The sequence below is a fragment of the Lacerta agilis genome, chromosome 8 (assembly GCF_009819535.1).
Source record: "Lacerta agilis isolate rLacAgi1 chromosome 8, rLacAgi1.pri, whole genome shotgun sequence".
Taxonomy (NCBI): domain Eukaryota; kingdom Metazoa; phylum Chordata; class Lepidosauria; order Squamata; family Lacertidae; genus Lacerta; species Lacerta agilis.
In genome coordinates this window covers 2,131,381-2,152,859 of record NC_046319.1, presented here as the reverse complement: position 1 = coordinate 2,152,859, position 21,479 = coordinate 2,131,381, and the positions used below count along the sequence as shown (strand labels likewise).

At 46.4% G+C, this 21,479-nt stretch overlaps 2 protein-coding genes across 2 annotated transcripts; both read right to left on the bottom strand.

Annotated features, from left to right (window-relative positions):
* Nucleotides 1-211: 211 nt before the first annotated feature.
* Nucleotides 212-9,361, bottom strand: LOC117052239 (small serum protein 5-like). Its single transcript, XM_033159031.1, has 4 exons — nt 9,285-9,361; nt 7,015-7,108; nt 2,766-2,895; nt 212-429 (listed from the first exon to the last, which is right to left on the bottom strand). The coding sequence occupies exons 1-4, from the start codon at nt 9,285-9,287 to the stop codon at nt 321-323; spliced, it is 336 nt and encodes a 111-aa protein (XP_033014922.1). The 5' UTR covers nt 9,288-9,361; the 3' UTR covers nt 212-320.
* Nucleotides 9,362-13,441: 4,080 nt separating this feature from the next.
* On the bottom strand, nt 13,442-17,513 carry LOC117052241 (small serum protein 2-like). Its single transcript, XM_033159033.1, has 4 exons — nt 17,364-17,513; nt 15,206-15,299; nt 14,328-14,451; nt 13,442-13,612 (listed from the first exon to the last, which is right to left on the bottom strand). The coding sequence occupies exons 1-4, from the start codon at nt 17,364-17,366 to the stop codon at nt 13,507-13,509; spliced, it is 327 nt and encodes a 108-aa protein (XP_033014924.1). The 5' UTR covers nt 17,367-17,513; the 3' UTR covers nt 13,442-13,506.
* Nucleotides 17,514-21,479: the final 3,966 nt, after the last annotated feature.

Genomic DNA, 21,479 nt, shown 5'->3' with positions numbered 1-21,479 from the left:
CACATCTATTGCTGCACCAGCTTTGTCCCTCTGGCCCTGGGGAGGGGGGGGGTTGTGGCTCTTGGGCTGAAAGCCGTCCCCCGTCCCCACAACTTAAGATCACTTATATTCTCTACTGGGAGTGAGAATGCTGCTGTTGTTTTAGCAATTTAGCAAGCATTGAGTTAATGTGAAATTCAAGCCGGTCCCTTGCTTCGCTGTTCGGCAGGTGAGACACACAGATGGTGAATCTTAAAACAGTCCCCTAAGTGGGTCTGTCCAGAGGCCACCTCAAAAGAGAGTGAACTCCTGGGGAGGACACTGCCAGGACCCTCTGGAAATTAATAGGCACACCGCGTTGTGGGGTCATCAAGCTTATATAACTTATACTGGCATGTTACTGGATCAATCACTGCTTTGCACCCTACAACATATAGAATGCCACCGTATCTGAAAAAACCCACATTAATTTTATTTTTAAATCCTTTATAGACCACCTTTTCATAAAGATACTCAATAAGGATTTACAACAGGGTAGGGAACCCTTTTCAAGTTGATGGCTGCATTCCCTAGTGGGCAACTTTTGGGGGGCTAAAGTGGGCAGAGCAAAGGATGGGGCTCTTTCCTTTGTATCACAGCCTATGTTCCAGCCAGGCAGAAGCCAGAACTTTCCTCTTTCCAGACAACAAGAGACATTGTGCTCAAAGTCCTTTCAGAGAGGCAAAATCACTTGAAAGGAGTACAGGACATGGCCTGCACAGGGTACTGAGGGCCAGATAGAGAAAACTGCAGGGTCACATTGGACCCCCATCTTAAAGTTCCCCATCCCTGTCTATCAAGAGAGTTTGGGGGATGCTCCTGCATGCCCAGGTGGCTGGTGTGCCCAGGAGTGTTTTGTCCTGTATGACCTCATCACCTCCTGGCTCAATGACTTTACCTGGAGCTGCCCTTGAGGAATGTTCAGAAACTGCAGCTTTGGACAAAAGGCAACAGTTGCTTTGCTTTCTGGTGTATGTTTTTTAGACCGCGTTACACTGGTCTTACATCAGTTGCATTGGCTTCCCGTTTGTTTCTGGTCCCAATTCATAGCGCTGGTGGTCAACTACACAGTCCCAAATAGCTTAGGGCCAGGGACTATTCTGCAATGGTGAAGCAAAGTGACTCTGCACTGTGCTCAGACCCCTCTTGGTACTTTCTGGAGCAGAGTTTGAGCACTAAAAGAGGTTGTGAGGTTCTCCAGGGAGGGCCAGCCTACCTGGGCCCCTGCCTGAAACCCTGCAAAGCCAGTGCCAGTCAGGGCAGACAGTGCTGAGCTACTGTAAATGGACCAATGGTCTGACTCTGTATAAGGCAGCTTCCTATGAGCTGAGGGTATCAGGGCTGTGGCGCTGTGGGTTAAACCACAGAGCCTAGGGCTTGCGGAACAGAAGGTTGGCGGTTTGAATCCCTGCAACGGGTTGAGCTCCCATTGCTCGGTCCCTGCTAATGCCAATCTAGCAGTTCAAAAGCACATCAAAGTGCAAGTAGATAAATAGGTACTGCTCCGGCGGGAAGATAAACGGTGTTTCCGTGCGCTGCTCTTGTTCGCCAGAAGCGGCTTAGCCATGCTGGCCACATGACCCGGAAGCTGTACGCCGGCTCCCTCGGCCAATAAAGCGAGATAATAATAATAATAATAATAATAATAATAATAAAGTTTTATTTATACCCCACCCTTCCTGGTTCAGAAACCTGGGCTCAGGGCAGCTAACAACAAATTTAAAACACTTTATTTAATACAACATAAAAGCAGCGTAAAATACAGTATAAAAGCATGAATAACAATAAAATTCAAAGTTCAAAAATTAATTTGGGGAAAATCCATCCAATAAACATTATATAGTCACCAGGGCTCGTGGGACAGAGCATTCCACCAGGTTGGAGCCATCACTGAAAAGGCCTTGGCCTGCTGGAGGATAGTCTGGCTTCCTTAGGGCCCAGGACCATAGTTATTCATGGACCTTAAGGTCCTCTGTGGGGCATACCAGGAGAGGCAGTCCTGTAAATATGAGGGCCCTAGGCCACAAAGGGCTTTAAAGGTCAAAACCAGCACCTTGAACCTGACCCTATACTCCACCGGGAGCCAGTGCAGCTGGCAAAGCACTGGGTGAATATGCTCCCATGGCAAGGACCCTGTGAGGAGCCTCGCTGCAGCATTCTGCACCCGCTGGAGTTTCTGGGACAGTTTCAAGGGCAGCCCCGCGTAGAGTGAATTACAGTAGTCAAGCCTGAGGTGACCGTCACATGGATCACTGTGGCCAGATTGGGACAGGAGAGGTAAGGCACCAACTGCTTAATGCGGCGAAGATGGAAAAATGTCGCCTTAGCTGTTGATGTAACCTGCGCCTCCATGGAAAGGGAGGCATCAAGGATTACACCCAAACTCTTACCACTAATTGAGCCCCTGCAAGAGAGGCGAGCGCCACAACCCCAGAGTCATCCGTGACTGGACCTAATGGTCAGGGCTCCCTTTACCCTTTTAAAGTAAGGAACTATTGGGATCCATATGCAGAATTATCGCCTGAGCTGGGCATGTGCGAGCCTCCTCCTTTGTCTCGGTGCTGCTCTTGTAAAACTCAGCAGGAAGCAACATGGAGGCAAAGCTAAAATTAGCTGGCTCTGGCGCCACCTACTGTTGATCTCCCAGTCCCTGTGTACAGCGGGAGAGAGGGGCTGCTGCTTCTGCTCCTGATACCCTACTTTCAAATGGGTGAATAAGTCCAATGCCATTCAGGGTTTTCACCTACCTGGCACTGCATTCCATTCCTTCTTCCTTGCATTCACATCGCATGCACTCAGCTGTATTCCAGGCAGTTCCCAATGGATGCTTGCTCCCATCATAAATATCCGTACACTCCCTTGGAGGCAGGAGCTCACCTGGGGTGGGGGAGAAGAAATCCCACCAATCTCCTCGGCAATAGCATCAACTCCCAAGTATCAATGAAACCCAGGAAATGTAATTATGGTTCCAGCTCTTTCCTTTTCTTTTCTTTTGGTCTAGCTACTGTGTCTTTGAGAATAGACTGATACTAATACACCGTCGTCATATTTGCAGGAATATTCTGAGCAGTGTGCAATTTAGCCATTTACTTTTGTCTCCTTGTGGCAGAAGGACTGGCAATGCACTCTTTGCACAGAGTCAAACCTTTCCCCCCTTTCAGATGCACCCCACTAAACACCTGATAGGCAAAAGGGAATCAGGTTGTGGGGTTCTAAACACAGTGTATACACTTCCTTGCTGTGTGATGCAATCATTTACTAGCTAATTTTTATATATAACATGCTTTCAGTGTCAGGAATCCCCTGGACACCAGGGGATTTTAAGGCAAGGGAAATGGGTTTCATGAAAGAAGGTTTATGTCACCAGGAATCTACATAGAATCCTAGAGTTGGAAGAGACCACAAGGGCCACCCAGTCCAACCCCCTGCCAAGCAGGAAACACCATCAAAGCATTCCTGACAGATGGCTGTCAAGCCTCCGCTTAAAGACCTCCAAAGAAGGAGACTCCACCACACTCCTTGGTAGCAAATTCCACTGTCCAACAGCTCTTATTGTCAGGAAGTTCTTCCTAATGTTTAGGTGGAATCTTCTTTCTTGTAGTTTGAATCCATTGCTCCATGTCCGCTTCTCTGGAGCAGCAGAAAACAACCTTTCTCCCTCCTGTATATGACATTCTTTTATATCTTTGAACATGGCTATCAGATCACCCCTTAACCTTCTCTTCTCCAGGCTAAACATACCCAGCTCCCTAAGCCGTTCCTCATAAGGCATCGTTTCCAGGCCTTTGACCATTTTGGTTGCCCTCCTCTGGACACGTTCCAGCTTGTCAGTATCCTTCTTGAACTGTGGTGCCCAGAACTGGACACAGTATTCCAGGTGAGGTCTGACCAGAGCGGAATACAGTGGTACTATTACTTCCCTTGATCTAGACGCTATACTCCTATTGATGCAGCCCAGAATTGCATTGGCTTTTTTAGCATAATAGCTCTCACATTCCCAGGCTTAGTCTGTGAAACAGATACTTTCATGGAATGCATGAAGGACACTTGCTAGATAAATAAGAGGAGTTTCTTTGTTTGAAAAGGAAACAAGAAAGAAACTTCCCCCTGCTTCCTATGTGGAGCTGTTGTTGCTTTTTTTTTATCATGTTAGCATCAATCAGGGAAACCAAACACAAGATAAATGTATTCAAAATTATGCCTGTTGCACAAATTTCTCACATGCTCCTTCATTTGCCCCATGTGAGGGAGCATGGAGCCCCGTGAAGAGAATCCTCAGGCCTACGTGGGGCTGAGACATGTTTCCAAGACGATGTGACCATGTGCAAATGGCAGTGGCCTCAGACCCAGGCAATCCTGCCAGGGCCACTGAGCATCTGAACCAGGTCATGGTCACAAAGAGACATGGTGACAATATCTGGCACCTTAAAGAATTGGGCTCACCAGTCTCCCACTCCTGCCTAACTGAAAGGGTCGAGGTTCCACCAAGCCTCTCCACCTACCTACCAGCAAGCAATGGGATGAAGAAAATAAAGTGATCTATGGGGGAAAGAGAGACGTGGAGAGAGGAACTCCGACTGATGTTGATAGGATTTTTTTCAAGAGAGAGATGAGAGCAAAGCAAATACTCCAAATAAAATAAATAATTGAAAGGTGGGAGTAGGCAAGTTTTTCACTTTTAAAAAAAAATGAGAATAGTGCCTGCATATCATTTTATTTTATTTTATATTTATCTCTCCTTTCTCCAAGAGGAGCCCAGCAAGCAATGGAATGATCAATACATCTGCGAACATTTTGATCTCAGGTTCTACAAATGTTTAAAACTTGCTCTCTCTCTCTAAATAAATAAATAAATAATGAACTCTGCGGATTGTGGATCAGGAGGCTGGGGCTGGTAACCCTTATAGTAGATCTCCTATCCTCCCTTCCAGCAGTAGCCAATGTAGTGCCCTCCAGATGTCATTGGACTGCAACTCCCACCAGCCCCAGTCAGCATGGCCAATTGTTAAGGATGATGGGAGTTGTAGTCCAACAATGGATGCAAGCAGTTTTTCTTCTTCAGGGGTTGTGTGTGTGTGTGTGTGTGTGTGTGTGTGTGTGTATCTATCTACGAAATTAGAAGACGCCTGCTTCTTGGGAGAAAAGCAATGCCAAACCTAGACAGCATCTTAAAAAGCAAAGACATCACCTTGCCGACAAAGGTCCGTATAGTTAAAGCTATGGTTTTCCCAGTAGTAATGTACGGAAGTGAGAGCTGGACCATCAAGAAGGCTGATCGCCAAATAATTGATGCTTTTGAATTATGGTGCTGGAAGAGACTCTTGAGAGTCCCACGGACTGCAAGAAGATCAAACCTATCCATTCTCAAAGAAATCAGCCCTGAGTGCTCAGATCCTGAAGTTGAGGCTCCAGTACTTTGGCCACCTCATGAGAAGAGAAGACTCCCTGGAAAAGACCCTGATGTTGGGAAAGATGGAGGGCACAAGGAGAAGGGGACGACAGAGGATGAGATGGTTGGACAGTGTTCTCGAAGCTACTAACATGAGTTTGGCCAAACTGCGAGAGGCAGTGAAGGATAGGAGTGCCTGGCGTGCTCTGGTCCATGGAGTCACGAAGAGTCGGACACGACTGAACGACTACAATATATATATATATATATATGTGTGTGTGTATATATATATATATATATATATATAGAGAGAGAGAGAGAGAGAGAGAGAGAGAGAGAGAGAGAGAGGACCCTGCTGTAGCCAGATCTTTAGCGCCAGTCAAATGGGTGATAATTCTCAGCCTCCTCATCAAGTGGCAATTCCTCGAATGCCTTGCTGGGAACAAACTCTGATGGTTCTCGCATGCAAAGCACTCATAAGAAGAGCCAGAGGGGCTATGGCCCTGGGTGCAGGTTTTTGAGGGGTTGTGCAGCACGTGCCCCAATGCAGGCCCCCCAGCACCGCGTGGCATGGCTGTTGCGCCCTTCTTGTGCCGCCCTCCCTCAATCCGAGCTTTGCAAGGCTGCTCAGGTGGGGGGGGAACGCGGCAACCGTGCGCCCTTCAATCCCAGCCTTGAGCAAGCCTCACAAGGTTCGGATCTGGGAAGGGGGGTGCAACAGCCATGCCACTTGGGGCTGGTGACACTCTGGCAGGGGCTGGGTGGGCTTCACCCCTCTCCCCGCACACACACGCCTGCCCTGGGTGGCCTGAGGACATGCTCTGCCACTGGTAGCCAATGATTGGCTTCTGGAAAGCCTGCAAGCAGGACCTGAGCACAGCAGCAGCAGCAGCAGCAGCAGCAGCAGCAGCAGCACTCTCCCTAACTGTGATTCCCAGAAAGTGCTGCTCAGAGGCACACTGCCTCTGACCTTGGCATCTCTATGTCAACAGGAAACCATCTAACACAGGGGTAGGCGACCGAAGGCCTGGGGGCCAGATGTGGCCCAATCGCCTTCTCAATCCGGCCCGCGGACGGTCCAGGAATCAGCGTGTTTTTACATGAGTGGAATGTGTCCTTTTATTTAAAATGCATCTCTGGGTTATTTGTGGGGCATAGGAATTCGTTCACTTCCCCCCCCCAAAAAAAAATATAGACCTGCCCATGGCTAAAAAAGTTTGCTGACCTTTGATCTAACAGTTTGCTCCTATAAAGAGATATCAATGAGTGGTCACTAATGGATCACAAAAAAGAGGAAGCACATTACTAACAAAGGGCACAGATTTGCACAAACTTTGCACCTGCTATTGTATATGTATAGATGCAATGTATATGTATGGCTAACCAGTTGGCTTCCTAGGTGCTCCTTGTTGGTGAGCAACTGCTCTGCTTTTTCTTTGAACTGGTCTTGGACATTCCTTCCTTCTTCATCTAGAGAACTGTCCCTGACCTCCCTCCAGATAGAGGACTGTCTTTAGTAAACTGACCACCCTACACTGGCCATTAAGGACCACTGGCCAGCAATCTCCCTAACAAAAGGAACGGGTAGTCACCCACTGTAGCCTTACCATTTCTAACCCTTAATTTATGCACTTCTTGGAAGCAGAATCCACAGCAGGAAGCCAGGCTGAAACACAGGACAGTCAGGCTGAGGAGATCTTTCTGGAAAACAAGCACAAGGAGGAGGAACCTCAGCTCCATTGAGATGCACAAAAAGGCATCACACTCAATGGCAGGGGTAGACTTTAGTAATATGGTGCCCTGAGTGAGGGCAAAATTTGGCGCCACAAAGATTCATTTGGCACCCTTCCTGCTCCCGCCTTCCATTCAGCGCGTGCTCTCGAGTGCATTATGTCATAGTTGCGGCAACTCAATAACCCAGGGTTTAACTTTGAGTAGGTACTTTTCACCCACTCAGCTTGGAGACCTGGGTTGGGGAACCGCCTACACCACCCTAATTCTGGCACTGTCAATGAGCTACCCAAGAAATAATAGTTGATCTCTACTGTAGTTGTGTGTTTTTTTCAGCGTCAAAGACAGTTTGGGATAATTGGCTAGAACAGAGGTTTTCAACCTTTTTGGGTCCACGGCTCCTTTGACCAACTCCATTCTTTCTGCAGACTCCTGTGGGGCTCAGGAGCCCAGTTATGTCACGCCTTGCCTGCAGAGCCGGCAGCCCCTCCCCGCTCCCTTGTGGTGGGTTCCCTCAGCCTCCTCTCTTCTCCCCTGTCCTTGGGCGTCTTCTGAGCAGTCGCTGCTGCCGCCCTTGGTCTCTGAGCTGCCCCCCAGCCCCACCCCAAAAGAGAGGTGCCTCCTCACACTGCCCCACAGGGGCCTGGGACTTACTGTACAGTCACAACAGTAGGGGCTGGTGAACTGGCTGGCTGGGCTCCCTTGCCCGCTTGCTTGCTTTCTCTGAGGCCACCTCAGCTCCTGGCAACCAGCACCCCTTGGCCAGCCCCAGAGGCACCTTTTGCCTGGGGAGCTTGTAACCAGGGCTGCTGCAACCAACAGCTGTGAAAGCCTTTGAGAGGCAGAGACATGAGAGGGCATCAGAGGAGGGAGGGAAGGAAAGAGGGACAGAGGCCAAAGTGGTGGGTGTACAAAGTCAATCATAGGGACATAGGAAGCTGCCTTTTACCGAGTCAAACCATTGGTCCATCTAGCTCGGTATTGTCTACACTGACTGGCAGCAGCTCTACATTTCAGGCAGGTAGCCTCTCCCACCCCTACCTGGAGATGCCAGGAGTCGGACCTGGGGCCTTCTGCATGCAAGGCAGGTGCTCTATGACTAATCTACAGGCCTTCCTCAAAGAATTACATTAAATTGCAAGACAGAGATTAGCCCAGAAACCTGACAAATCTGGCATGGGGGTGGGGGGAAATTCTGAGAAAACAATGTACTGCATAATTTCATAATTTGCAAGCTCCCTCTAAGCATTCTAGGGTCAGCTGATTGAAATAAGGAGCGCTTTGTAGCCATTGGCTCAAAGGATGAGGTGTTGTAGAATACCTGCAAACACTCCAACTGCTCCGAACATTTATTTTGCTCTTGATGGATGAGGCTGTCAGTGGTCAGCTATAGTGTAAACAGATTTCTGTGTGCAAAACAGTGATACAGGGTTGTGTGTGCATCAACATGTGTGCATGCATGATAGAGAGAAGCACATGAATGAGCTGTGTGGGTACTAGGAGTGTGAGAGAGTTATGTGTGTCTGTGAGAAAGGCGGGGGGAATGGAAACCAAGATAGATAGTGTTGCAATTAAATGGGCATCTGCAAACTTGCATTGAGGCTAATACTGAGAGACTGAGCATTTTTTTAAAAATGGCGCAGAATTACCATTCCGAAATAGTCAGAATCTGTGTTGGGGGGTTTGTGACCCCTCCCCCCAAGAAAAATGAATTCTGCAATCAGAAATGTTATGCTAGTTAACTTGATTTGTAAAGGTTTTCAGAAGCCTACTTCTAAAATCTAGGTTTCATTAAGGAACAAAACAATCCTCTGCAAAATACCAAAGAAACCATCAGGAAACCATGAAAGGTCAGCAAGCACAGGAGGAATGCAGGGCAGACAGTAGATGGTCCAAAGGTCAAAGAGGACAGAGAAATGTTCAGGCACCTTCTTCTTTCTCTGCTGATCCATGTAGATCTGCCTTCCCTCTGCATCCTTTCCAGCATTTTACAAGATCCAATTGCAAGAAACTGTTGGATACACTAGCACATAACACCACAATTTGTTGTAAGCAGCTCAGAGTGGCTGGGACAACCCAGATGGATGGCATATTATTATTATTATTATTATTATTATTATTATTATTATTATACAATTCTGCTTACCATCCTGGCTTTTCGATGAAGAAATTCTTCCAGACAAGACACAGCTGCTTCTCCAGAGGCTGTTCCTTGCAAGTGACTCCAGGGAATCTGCCTCCCAAATGTATGCAAATATGGGCCAGAGATTAAGCTGAGGAGACTGCCTCCATCATGTTGCAGTTCTGGTGTACTAATGTGTAAAAAAAAACAAAGTTAACGAGAAGAAAATATTTGCTCCAGACTTCAGTTTGTGTTCATTTTGAAGAATGGCAAACAGAAGCCTTTGGAGGAATATTTGAAACACAGCTTTGAGCAACAGTCTTTAAAACGCCTCCAGCCTATTTGTGGGCAGAGAAAGTGGGATTTCATTGAATTTCTCCAGGGAAAGGAGAAATTGTCCAGCATGTCTTACCATTAGCATAAGTAGGATCACAGCTTCTTTGCTTTTCCTTCCTACAGTTTGCAGGAGGGGCAACTCTGTTGGAAGCCTGGGCATCCTTTTGCATCATCCAAAAGTGTTGAGGCCATTTCCCTTCCCCTGCTTGGGCTGCCTGTGGAAGAACTTTCTGAAAACGTGGGAGACCTGAAAGGTATCATTCCCATTTGGCTTTGCTGCCCATGGAAGGGGCAGGAGACATTTCCTTGTAGGCAGATGCTTTTGAAAAGCAGGGAAGAGTGGCAGGGCTCGTTTGCCCCCTCCTGGCCAGGCAGCTGCTCTAGCCATAGAGGAGTTTTTGGAAAGGGGTGTTTATGTCATGCTGGAGGAAGAAATGCGGAGTCCACCCACTTACTGCTCTAATTGTTCAGTTTTGCTGCCTGCCAGCCACATGCAGCAGTGGCAGGCAGCTACTATCCTCCTTTTTTAAAGTGTTTGTTCGGATGGAGAGGAGTGCAGGAATTGCCTTTTGCTTGTGTTGCTGCCTGACAGCCTTAAATGGCTCAGGATCAAAATACCAAGGACTGACTCTCTCCACATGAACCTACCTGTCAGGGACTGGACTGAGGAGCAGGGCCTGCACGTCCATTAAGGCAAACTAGGCAATTGCCTAGGGCACCAAAATGGAGGGGGTGCTGGCCAGGCTTGGGTGGGGGTGGGGGGTGGGACGGGCTAGCAGCAGCTTCTCCGCTACAGCGGAGAAACTGCTGCTTGCCTCTCCACCACCCCCACCTCCCGCTAAAGCAGGCTTTGGCGGGGGGTGGGCAGCGGGGGGTGCCAGAAGGTGGTCTTGCCTAGGGCGCAAGAAACCCTAGCACCGGTCCTGCTGAGGAGGAATGGTGGGGACCCCCCTTCTCCTGAACCTTCCTGAGAACAGGAGGGCAGTATAGATTTAGAACAGTGGTTTGCAGAAGGGCAAAGTTGAGAGGCTGCAGAGGGCAGAAGCTGGGAAATATTGGGAGAGGGAGAGCAGGAAGAAGCAGCAGCACTAGGGGAGAGACAGCTGACAGACTCAGTGTCCTTGGAAAGGATTCCTGACCAGCCCCCCTTCCAGGGCCAGGTGGGCATTGAGGGTAGTAGAACAGAGAGCTCAGAGGCAGAAAGCTGAAACTAGCCGATGCAGGAGTGACGTGGAATAGGGGAGACCTGGAGGGGATGGGACTTGACTTGGAGCAATGCCATTATTTAGGGAAGACTGTATTTCTTTGTCACTCTTTGTGAATTATTGAACATATTGCTTGGTAAGAACTTTCATCGTTTCTCTGCCGCTTGGCTGCCACCGTGGGAGGGATCTGATTCCCCAAAGCAGGACCCTGCAATCGTCTTCTGAGGCCCTTCTTCATGTGCCTCCTCCCCAAGAGGTCCAGTGGGTGGGAGAGGTGTTCTTCTTTCTTTTCTCTTCCTGTTTTTAGTATGTATTTTGTGTGTTCATTTTGTATTTTTATGCTGTCAACTGCCCTAAGATCTTTGGGTGGAGGGCAGTATACAAATATAATAAACATAAATTTAAAAAGGTGAGTCTCTGACTCTTCTAGGAAGAAAGTTATGAAGAATAATGTGCATTTTCTAAGCAACGTCTGTTAAATGAGCCAGCCTGGCCATTCCTGTCTGTCAGGGGTTTCAGCCAAGTCAGGTAAGTGGGTTGTTTGGACACGCAGCAATAGGAGCCTAGCAGGGCCCGATTTCTAATGTTGCAGTTAGAATAATTGCACCTGAACTTATGCTAGCATGGGCCCCGTATGATGAGCTTTCTTTTTAACAAAAAAGCTATGGTTTTTCCAGTAGTAATGTATGGAAGTGAGAGCTGGACCATAAAGAAGACTGATCGCCGAAGAATTGATGCTTTTGAATTTTGGTGCTGGAGAAGACTCTTGAGAGTCCCATGGACTGCAAAAATATCAAACTTATGCATCCTTAAAGAAATCAGCCCTGAGTGCTCACTGGAAGGACAGATCCTGAAGTTGAGGCTCCAGTACTTTGGCCACCTCATGAGAAGAGAAGACTCCCTGGAAAAGACCCTGATGTTGGGAAAGATGGAGGGCACAAGGAGAAGGGGACGACAGAGGATGAGATGGTTGGACAGTGTTCTTGAAGCGACTAGTATGAGTTTGGCCAAACTGCAGGAGGCAGTGAAAGATAGGCGTGCCTGGCGTGCTCTGGTCCATGGGGTCACGAAGGGCTTCTGGAGGGAAGCCCTTGCCTTGGCAGATGTTGTGGGACAAAACCAGAGAGGGCTTTGGGTTTTGGGATGCTGTTAGGGGTGGGGGAAGTGCTGTTTCAGCACCTCTGCTTTGGCTGCCCATGAAAGGGCCTTTGGAAAAGCATGAGAACTCAAAAGTGTCACACCTACCGGCCTTCTCTTTACTTTGCCACCCATGAAAGGGCTTATGAAAAATGTGGAGGGATACATTTTCTTGTCGGGGGAGGGGGGGTCTTTTTGAAAAGGAGGGAGCACACATGTCAGGGGGTGTATATGTAGTGCTGGAGGAAGAAGGTCAGAATCCATCCACTTGCTAGTTTTGCTTTGCTGCCTGCCAGCCACATGGAGCTGCAGGCAGGCAGCTACTTTTTTTTATTTAAAAAGTGTGTGTTGGGATGTGGAGCAGTGCAGGAATTGCTTGTTGCTTGTGTTGTTCCTTGAGGGACTTTTTGAAAATGCAGGGGTGGGTTGGTGAAGAAATAGGGGGATCAACCCATGGCTGCCGTCTTTCTTTTCTTGCCTGCTGACATATGAAGCAGGCAGCTACTTGACAGGTGCCTCAGTGGAATATGAGAGAGAGGGGAGGAGATGGCAATGCTTTTCTTGTTTCTGCTGCCTGCCGTGCAGCAGAGATTGTTGCAAAGCTGTTGCAGGAGGCCACCCAGTTCAGAGGCATCATCAGCCCCATGATCTACTTTTACCTAATTTCCCCCAAGCTGTTGTTGTTGGAGGCATTGCAGATGCATTATTATAATCAGTATAAAATGTAAATCGTCTTGATCTTTTTCCTGAATCTTCCAAGTCCCCCCCCCCTTTGTGGGGAAGGGGGTTCCCAGTGTGGAGGCATTCTTATAAACTTTCCCCAGATAATTCTCAAGTTGTCTTGGGAGGCAGTACAAAAGCATCAACACCATCAGCAGCAGCATTGTCTTCGTATTTCCCCCTCTAGTTCCCATTTGGGGGGGGGTGTATTTCAGAAGCATATCACCACCTTTTCCTCCTGCCTGGCCCTCAACAGGAATTGTTCCCAAGTTGTTTGGGGAGGGGAATCACAGTGCAAACCCAGAAATATTATTGTAGTCGACTCACCCCCCCTCCCAATGTCGACATAATCATATTTGTTTAAGTGAAGGAAGAGGGCCTCAAAGAACGATAAATCCACACCTGCACTTACCTGGGAGTTTGCACAACTGAATTCAATGGGACTTACTTCTGAGTAGACTTAATGAGGATGGTAGCCACAGATGGCTTTGTGATGGGCCATTTAGCCACTACATTAATGTTGCCTATTACTCTGGGCGACTCCCAACAAACATAAAAACTTAATAAAATGTCAAACATTAATAATAACAATCTGATCCAATACAAAAAAGTCACAGCAACTTTAAAATAAACAACTTATATCAAAAAAGCAATATTCAAGAATCCATTAGAATCTAAATAGCTGCTGAGAGCTGAGATAGGCTTGTCTATCACTATCATTATGACACATACCAAATTCAGCAAGTAGTGATAACAAGCATAGACAACAGATACACACAGAAATGCACATATGACTGATTTATTCAGATTCTCTTACATGAAAGGAATTTGGGTGGAATTTGTAAAGCTCAGAAACAGGGTTTGGAGGGATCGTCCAGTTTATAGAATTCATATTTACATGTATTTGGATTTAGCACTGCTTTACATCCCAGAACATTGACAGTACCACCGTACCTAAAAAAAAGAAGAAAAATGTGTAAACTAAGGTTTCCCCGAGTTATGAATATCTGGTAGAGGGGTGCTCCTTTCTCTTGCTCGCTTAGGACATGCCAAGAATGATTGGAACTACCCGGCAGAAAAGCAGTTTTGCAAGATGTTTGCTCGATCCACGAAAAAACAAGCCCTTAGAAAACATTGCAACCCATGCACAAAAAAGGGTGTAGCAAAATGTTGGTGCGAAACCAAGACTCCAGGCAGGAGGGAAGCAGAAGGAGACAGGAAGGTGCAGGAAAGAGGAGGGATCCTGTTCCATTGGGTGCATTGGGGTCCCTTTCCCCAGCACCAACTCCTAGGTGGTCTCCGGATGAGAGGATCTGGGACTCAGGGAGATCCTGAAGTCCAAGCCTCCACACAGCGAATGCCTGGTCATCGGATGATTGGAAAGGCACTCTGGACATGCTCAGTGCTTCTTACCAGATCAAATTTCATGACTCTGCTTTCTATAAAGTCTATAAATATCTTAATGAATCAATCAATTCACTGTTTGGCTCAAGGAAATGTAGGCAACAATTTTATGCACCCTATCTTCAAATGTATAGATTATTTGGGACACCCATCTTCAGCTAATTCCGTCCATGAATGTTTATTGAGCAGAAGGTCTTCCGGAGAGCACAGGGCAAAACTTGAAAGAGATTAATAGACCCAATGCCATTCTGGGGCTTTGGCCTACCTGGCACAGCACTCCATTCCACTTTCATTACATGTGCATTCCATGCACTGCGCTGTATTCCACTCGGAGCCCAATGGATGCTTGCTCCCATCATAGGGATCAGTACACTCGGTGGGCAGTTGACCTAGGGAGAGAAATCCTATACATTTAACACCAGTCCCCAAACAGCTCATGCAATCAGAAGCTGCTCTTTCAGCACAATGCAAAGACTGCGCAAGAGACTGCAAGACAGCAGCCTGATACGCGAACATGTAATAGGTGGAGCGTATCCTGACATGGAGAGAAGTGCAGTGGGAAGCTTTGCCACCTTTATTCTTGGGGGTCCTGGTTGCTGACCCCGGGCACCTGTCTTGCTTATACGGCGGCCATGCCGTCTCCTGATGGCGGCTGCAGAGGCTGGTTCCAAGTTTAAAACAGGGTGGGGAGTGAATAGGGGTGCCCTGTGCGTGGGGGAATCTGTCCCTTTCAATTTCTATCAGTTATTATTATTACTACTATTTACATGGCATCCTCAGTGCAGTTCACAACATAAACATACAATCTAAAAAACACAAAATACATAATAAAAACAAGAGCTTAACCAGGGACTCATCAAGGAGAAGATGAGACGGGAGCAGCCTTAGGTCATTTTAGACTCTGAGCAGCACCACAACATCCGGAGAAGTGTAAATTTGGAAGAGTAGCTGCATTGGAGCACATTTGGTAGGTGTATGCTAAAAAATGAATGGGGTGCATTTCCCCCTCATCTCTAGTCAGGAACACATTTCCCAAACATTAAATAATTATTTGGCTAAATGAATAGACTGCTTGACAACATTACATTGTTGTTGTTGTTGTTGTTGTTGTTGTTGTTGTTGTTGTTGTTGTTGTTTACCTACCATCTTTAATCTGTGCTTCATGCTGGCTAAACATGCAGTATCCCTGACACAAGGCAAGTGTGAAAGAGAAGGCAGTGAGGCTCAAGAGGATTTTCTGCAAAAGAGAGACACAAATCGTTCAAGATGGTGTTATCACATATTTATATTTAGAGCCTCTCTTTCTCTTTAAAATGGATTGTATCTGACTAAATTTGAGTCAGAGCAGAGCCACTGAAATTAATGCACCTAAGTTAGTCCATCAGTTTCAATGGATCTACTCTGGGTATGATTCGCACTGGATTCAACCCAAGGCCTTTGAAAAATTCCCTCTACATTAAGCTTATACACTTCAGTAGCTGAGTTGGGCCATTCTATAGTTAGTGGGATTTTTTTTTATAAAGTAAACCGCCCTGTCACCCTCAAAATCCATAGCATTCAATGCCTCAGAAACATCGATTTTGTCAGTCCATCAGTTTTGGATTCTTAGCCACAGCAAAGAGAGGAGCACTCAGATATAAATTATTATTTACATTAAAGCACAGGGTGATGCTCAGGTTATTGTAATGAGTCCTAAGTAATTAAGCTGAGCGGCTGAAATATCTAAAAATATTCCAACTGCTCAGAAGTTTGGTTTTTGTTTAAAAAATGTGTCAGCACACACAGTCCATGGATACTCTGGGTTGTAAGGCTGTCAGTGGTCGACTCTGGTGTGTGAAGAGCTTTCTGTGACAGAGTGATGCATTAGGTAGGTGCATCTGGCTGTTAAGCAGGCGGCTGGTGGTTTGAGCCCACCCAGGGACGGCTGTGTGCAGGATTCCTGCACTGTAGCAAGAATGACCCTCAGGGTCCCTTCCAAGTCTAGTAGTATGCTATTAAACTGAACGTGTGTGTGTGTGTGTGTGTGTGTGTGAGAGAGAGAGAGAGAGAGAGAGAGAGAGAGAGAGAGAGAGAGAAAGAGAGAGAGAGAGAGAGATGAATGAATGTGACTTGCAAACCGGCTTGCGCGTGAGAGAGAGAGTGGCAAGGGATTGCAATTCTAAAATTAAAAAAGCAACCGTCAAACAGAACTAATCATTTAAATTAGACAGGATTTATTCTGTACCATGATCCAAAGAATCACTTCCAATGCTTCATGAGGAATGTCTGGATTCTGTTCTCAGAGGTTTAAGGATTTGAACATAGATTCAAGTAGGTAGCCGTGTTGGTCTGCCGTAGTCAAAATAAATTAAAACAATTCATTAAATAGATGGTTAAAAAGACTGTTCTTAAAAACCTAAAAACTCCCTTAAAAGAATCAAGTCTTCAACTGAGTAGTTTTAGGTATAAGCTTTCATGTGCACGCACACTTCTTCAGGTATCTTAAAGGTAAAGGTAAAGGACCCCTGACAGTGAAGTCCAGTCACGAAAAACTCTGGGGTTGCGGCACTCATCTTGCTTTACTGGCAGAAGGAGCCAATGTTTGTCCGCAGACAGTTTTTCCGGGTCATGTTTCCAGCATGACTAAGCTGCTTCTGGCACAACAGAACACCGAAACCAGAGCAGCGCACGGAAACGGCGTTTAACTTCTCACCAGAGCGGTATATGCTTTCGAACTGCTAGGTTGGCAGGAGCTGGGACCGAGCAACAGGAGCTCACCCCGTCGCATGGATTCGAACCGCTGACTTTTCGATTGGCAAGCCCCAGTCTCAGTGGTTTACACCACAGCGCCACCCGTGTCCCTAAAGGTATCTTGGCTTATACCTAAAACTACTCAGTTGGTCTCTAAGGTGCTACATTATAATTTTTAAATTCCTTTGGAAGGATTCTTTTAAATACTTTCTTAGATCATATAACTTTTTTGAAGACTTGATTCTTTTAAGGGAATTTTTAGGTTTTTAAGAAAAGTCTTTTTAAGTATCTTTTAAAAGAATTGTTTTAATTTGATTTGAATATAGTTTGCTCTATCCCTTTTCCTGGCCTCTAAAGAAAGCTGCAGTGACGGATAATGAGTCAAGAAGGAGAAAGAGGTGCATTCTAGATGGATCAGGTGTCAGAGAAGGCAAGGAACTTTTCAAAAACCTCATCCTTGTAATTTTGACTGCTCTTTGCATAAATCTGCCTCTCTAGTAAACCCTTTCACACCTTTTTATCCAATCCACGACAGATCAACAGCGGGACAAAAAAAAATAGCGTCACTTACCATTCTGGCTTCTCTGTCCTCAGCTGGTGGGAAACTCTTCTTGGTGAGAAATGACACCTACAGCTGTGTTCCCTTCCAATGCCTGGAGTGGACTCACATCCCCGAATTTATGCAGACATGGGAGAAGGGAAGCATGGAAACGCCTCCCTTGCATCACTGTTCTGGGTGAACTAACGTGCCAAAGCAAACACACCTTTTTTTTTAAAGAGCACTGACGGGAAGAAAATGTTGGCACCCGACTCACTTGAAGTTTGTTTTCTGGAGAAATATCTGCATAAATGGGAGGTTCTGAGGTTCTTCACACAAGCTTGAGAAAAACACACCCAGGCAAGGTGTGGATTGCAAATAATCCAGGGAATGTGGTGGTATTTTGCCAGCTTGTGCAGGACCATTTGTCACCCTCCCCCCACCAGCCCTTGCAGCTTTGAGAAGGAGGTTGGAGGACTCTAGGATCCTGTCAGAGGCCTCATGCCTCCTTTCCGAAGCCGTTTGCCATCTTACTGGGCTTGGCTTTGAGAAGGCACGCTCCTTGCCTGTGCGCCTGGTGCAACCCGCCACTTGCACTGCCCTAAATCCACCTTTGCTCACAGAGTTTTAGACTGAATAACAAAAAGGCACCAACAAAACATCTGTGGACGTGCGACCAATGATTTGAGGGTGGTTTTGAGGAGATCCTGTGGGAAATTTAGTCTCATATAACCCGCATGCTTAGCTCTAGTTAATGCATGAAAGGGTTAAAAGCATAGAGTGAGCTGTTTTGCCAGAGCTTGCCTAGGTCAAAGCCCCTTTCACTGAGTGGCGAAGGGTCAGCAAATTCTTGTCCACTTTCTTCCACCATGTGAATCCAACCAGAGAAGACATTGGGCTAATTGCTCCAAGCCCAGACCACGTACTTAAAAACCTTTTCTCCAAGTTCTGTAATTATGTCTTTCTACCTGTGTTTTCTTGCCGCTGTATGGGAAAAAACATGAATCTGACTTTTAACAAGTTTGAGATTAAATGTACTGTATACTTACCATAAAATTGTGGGAGGGTGATTCTGGGTTTGTTTTGTTCTTGTTCTTCTTTATATTATGTCTTTTTATTTTGTATTTCTATGCTGTGAACTGCCCTGAGATCTTCAGATGAAGGGCAGTATGCATATTTAATAAATAAAAAAATAGAAATAAAATCAACTTTGTGGTCTTTTCTATGCTAAAGGGGAAGCTTTGAAAGCGAAATAAAAATTGGATATTCTAAATGTCTAACAGCCTATATTTCCATGCTTTACTAAGTTGCATGTTTTGTGAAATAAACCACTGCTGGGGCTCTCTTATCAGAGCATGTTTGCCTCGCATCTGGATCTAGGGATCCAGGGGATTCTTCTTTAAGCCAATCAAAACCAACAGATCACTTGTAAAAAATATGTGGATCCATAGAAATCCATGATTTTTGTCTATATTTTTCTACCATTGCAACTCTGCAAATTGACCCAATCCTTGATTTTTACAGTTCAGCCATTGGAAACAGATGGTGATGTCTGATTTGACTGGGGGTGGGGTGGGGTGGAGAGGAATGAACAAAACACGCAGTTTCAGGAGGATCAGGTCACATCTTTTCAAATCAGATTGATTTGATTCAAGAGGATCCATTTTACTGAATGCAAATGCATGGCTTCTCGCCCCCTCTCTTTCTCTTTCTTCATTCTCTCTCTCACCTGAACCTCACGGCTCCCCACCCCTGTGCCCCAAGGCCCTTCAGCTTCCCACCCAGAGTTTCATAGTCGCTTGCTGTATGTTGAAAGCTGTTTTGTCTATTCTTAAACGACCTAGAAGCGAGCCTAATGGACCCAGATGGACACCTTCCAAAAATAGGAATGAGAAGGAGCCCCTTGTTGTTATATGCGGATGATTCAGCCATCATTTCCCGTTCCAGACCAGGTTTGAAACATCTGCTGAGGAAGTTTTCCGATTACTGTCTTGGAAATGGCTTATCCATTAATTATGAAAAATCAAAAATCTTAGTATTTGAAAGAAGCTTCTCCCGGTTTAAATGGGTGCTGGATGGCCACAACCTTGAAGAGATTAAATACTTCAGCTATCTAGAGTTTACATTCCATCATGCAAGATCTTGGAAGTACCACTGGCAAACCTCCCTTCAAAAGGCGGAGATCACAAAGCTAGCCATACTCAGATTCTTTTTCACAAAGGGCGGCAAGTACCAGTATGTACCAGCAGCCTTAAAGGTTTTCAATGCAAAATCCGTCTCCCAACTCCTGTATGCTGCAAATGTCTGGCATAATGGGGACCTGCCAAAGCTAGACGGCTTTCCGGCAAAATTTCTACAATCTGCTGCAGCTACCCAACTGTGTCTCCCACTCCATACTTTTGTTAGAAGCTGGTGAATGCCCCATTTCAACTAAGTCATGGTGGGCTGCACTGAAACATTGGCTCAAGATTGCAGTGTTTGATCTAGAGAAGGGTTTGTATACCTGACCAATGAGGAGTATGTCAGCAAATGGCAGAAAACCATGGCTAGAAAAGTCACCTCTATTGGTCTGTCACCCCCACCCCCCAACTCGATTACCTGGGTTATGAAGGTGCCCTAAAGATGTTAAAGCAAAGATTATGGGATAATACACACAGTGACTTGCGTTCTCGATCACACACAGTCTGCAGTCTGTTGGCAGTAGGAGTACAATATGGGCATGTCTTTAAGTTAACATCTTACATTAAAAACCTGACAGTACCAAATTACTGAAGACTATTCACCAAAGCCAGACTAAACATGTTTCCTTCTTCAGTGTTGGATGGCAGGGTGAGAGGGGTTCCCTACCAAGACAGACTGTGCTCGTGTGCCCAAGACACTGGTTCTATAAAACATATTTTGCTGCACTGTGTGAAATTCGAGCAAGCCAGGGCCGAACTGATATTACCCTTGCTGGTTCCTTTCCCGGGAAAATCAGAGGCTTACTATGTCAGGTTCCTATTGGAAGACCGGACAAATGCTAGAACATCAGCAGTGGCGAAGTTTCTATCGGTGGTTGCAAGAACCAATGACCTCTATTTCTAAGTCTGAACAAAATGCTTGTGCAACCTGAAGGCAGCCTGTCTGAATTGTGTATTGCTTTGCAATGATTTGTTGGGTCTCTGCACCGTAATAAAGATTGTTGTTGTTGTGTTGTTGAAAGCTGTGTCTGACTGTATCGTTTGTACCCACATGAATCAGAAGGAAGGGGTTTTGGTCAGAGGGCTTGTTAAGACTTGGCAACTTCTCTGTCACATCTTGAATCTTAGCACCTGGAACAACCTCTTACCTCCACACGCAGCTGCCTCTGTTCCCCTCAGTAGGGAGTCACCTATCACCACCACTCGTCTCCTCCTCCTCCTCTGAGGAGTGCCAGGATTCATTCAGTGTCCTGTACCTTCCACAGCCACCCCAGTATGTTTGGAGGTCTGCAGCTTCTGTCCCAGAAGCAGTGTCTGAGGTGAGGTCATGGAATCGATTTTGCAATTCCAGTCTCACAGCATGGTTCCAGATAGTCCTGTTTCTCTGTGCAATGTTTCCTCCTCCCCAGGGGTACCCCACCTCCTTGTGTCACTGTTCCAGGACAGCCTGCTCTGCCCTATCAATAAATTCCTCATCTTGCTTGGTAACTCAAAGTGTGCATAGTTGTTGTACATTCTCTTCCAGCAAGACAACCAGTTTACATTTGCAGCAGGTAAAAAGGTAAAGGACCCCTGGATGGTTCAGTCCAATCAAAGGCGACTATGGGGTTAGCGTCCTTAGGGTGAAGGTCACTGGAGACTGATGACATTTGTGTTGGCAAGTGTGCTTGGGGGGAAGTTTGATGGGGAGGTCAGATTTGCCATCTCATGGTGTGCATACCTGTAGGTCCAAGAGACATGACCTCCCCATCCAACTGCCCCCCAAACACCCTTGCCAACACAAATGTCATCAGTCTCCAGTGACCTTCACCCTAAGGACGCTAACATTGGGTATGAGTTGGGATCCTTGAAACCTGCCACCAAAGATGGGAGTGCATGTGACAATATCGTTTCCCTTCCCCTCTTCCTCACTTTGTCACAATAAAAGCAGGCTCTAGACTGACAGCCAGACCCAAACAGCATTTTAGCA

What these genes read in the sequence shown, in the direction of transcription:
- LOC117052239 (XM_033159031.1), bottom strand. An exon ending in TAAATTAAGGGTTAGAAATG is followed by an intron (nt 2,896 to 7,014) that starts GTAAGGCTACAG and finishes CCCCCACCCCAG; the next exon opens with GTGAGCTCCTGCCTCCAAGG. An exon ending in GGAATGGAATGCAGTGCCAG is followed by an intron (nt 430 to 2,765) that starts GTAGGTGAAAAC and finishes GGGTTTTTTCAG; the next exon opens with ATACGGTGGCATTCTATATG.
- LOC117052241 (XM_033159033.1), bottom strand. An exon ending in TGAAGCACAGATTAAAGATG is followed by an intron (nt 14,452 to 15,205) that starts GTAGGTAAACAA and finishes TTCTCTCCCTAG; the next exon opens with GTCAACTGCCCACCGAGTGT. An exon ending in GGAATGGAGTGCTGTGCCAG is followed by an intron (nt 13,613 to 14,327) that starts GTAGGCCAAAGC and finishes TCTTTTTTTTAG; the next exon opens with GTACGGTGGTACTGTCAATG.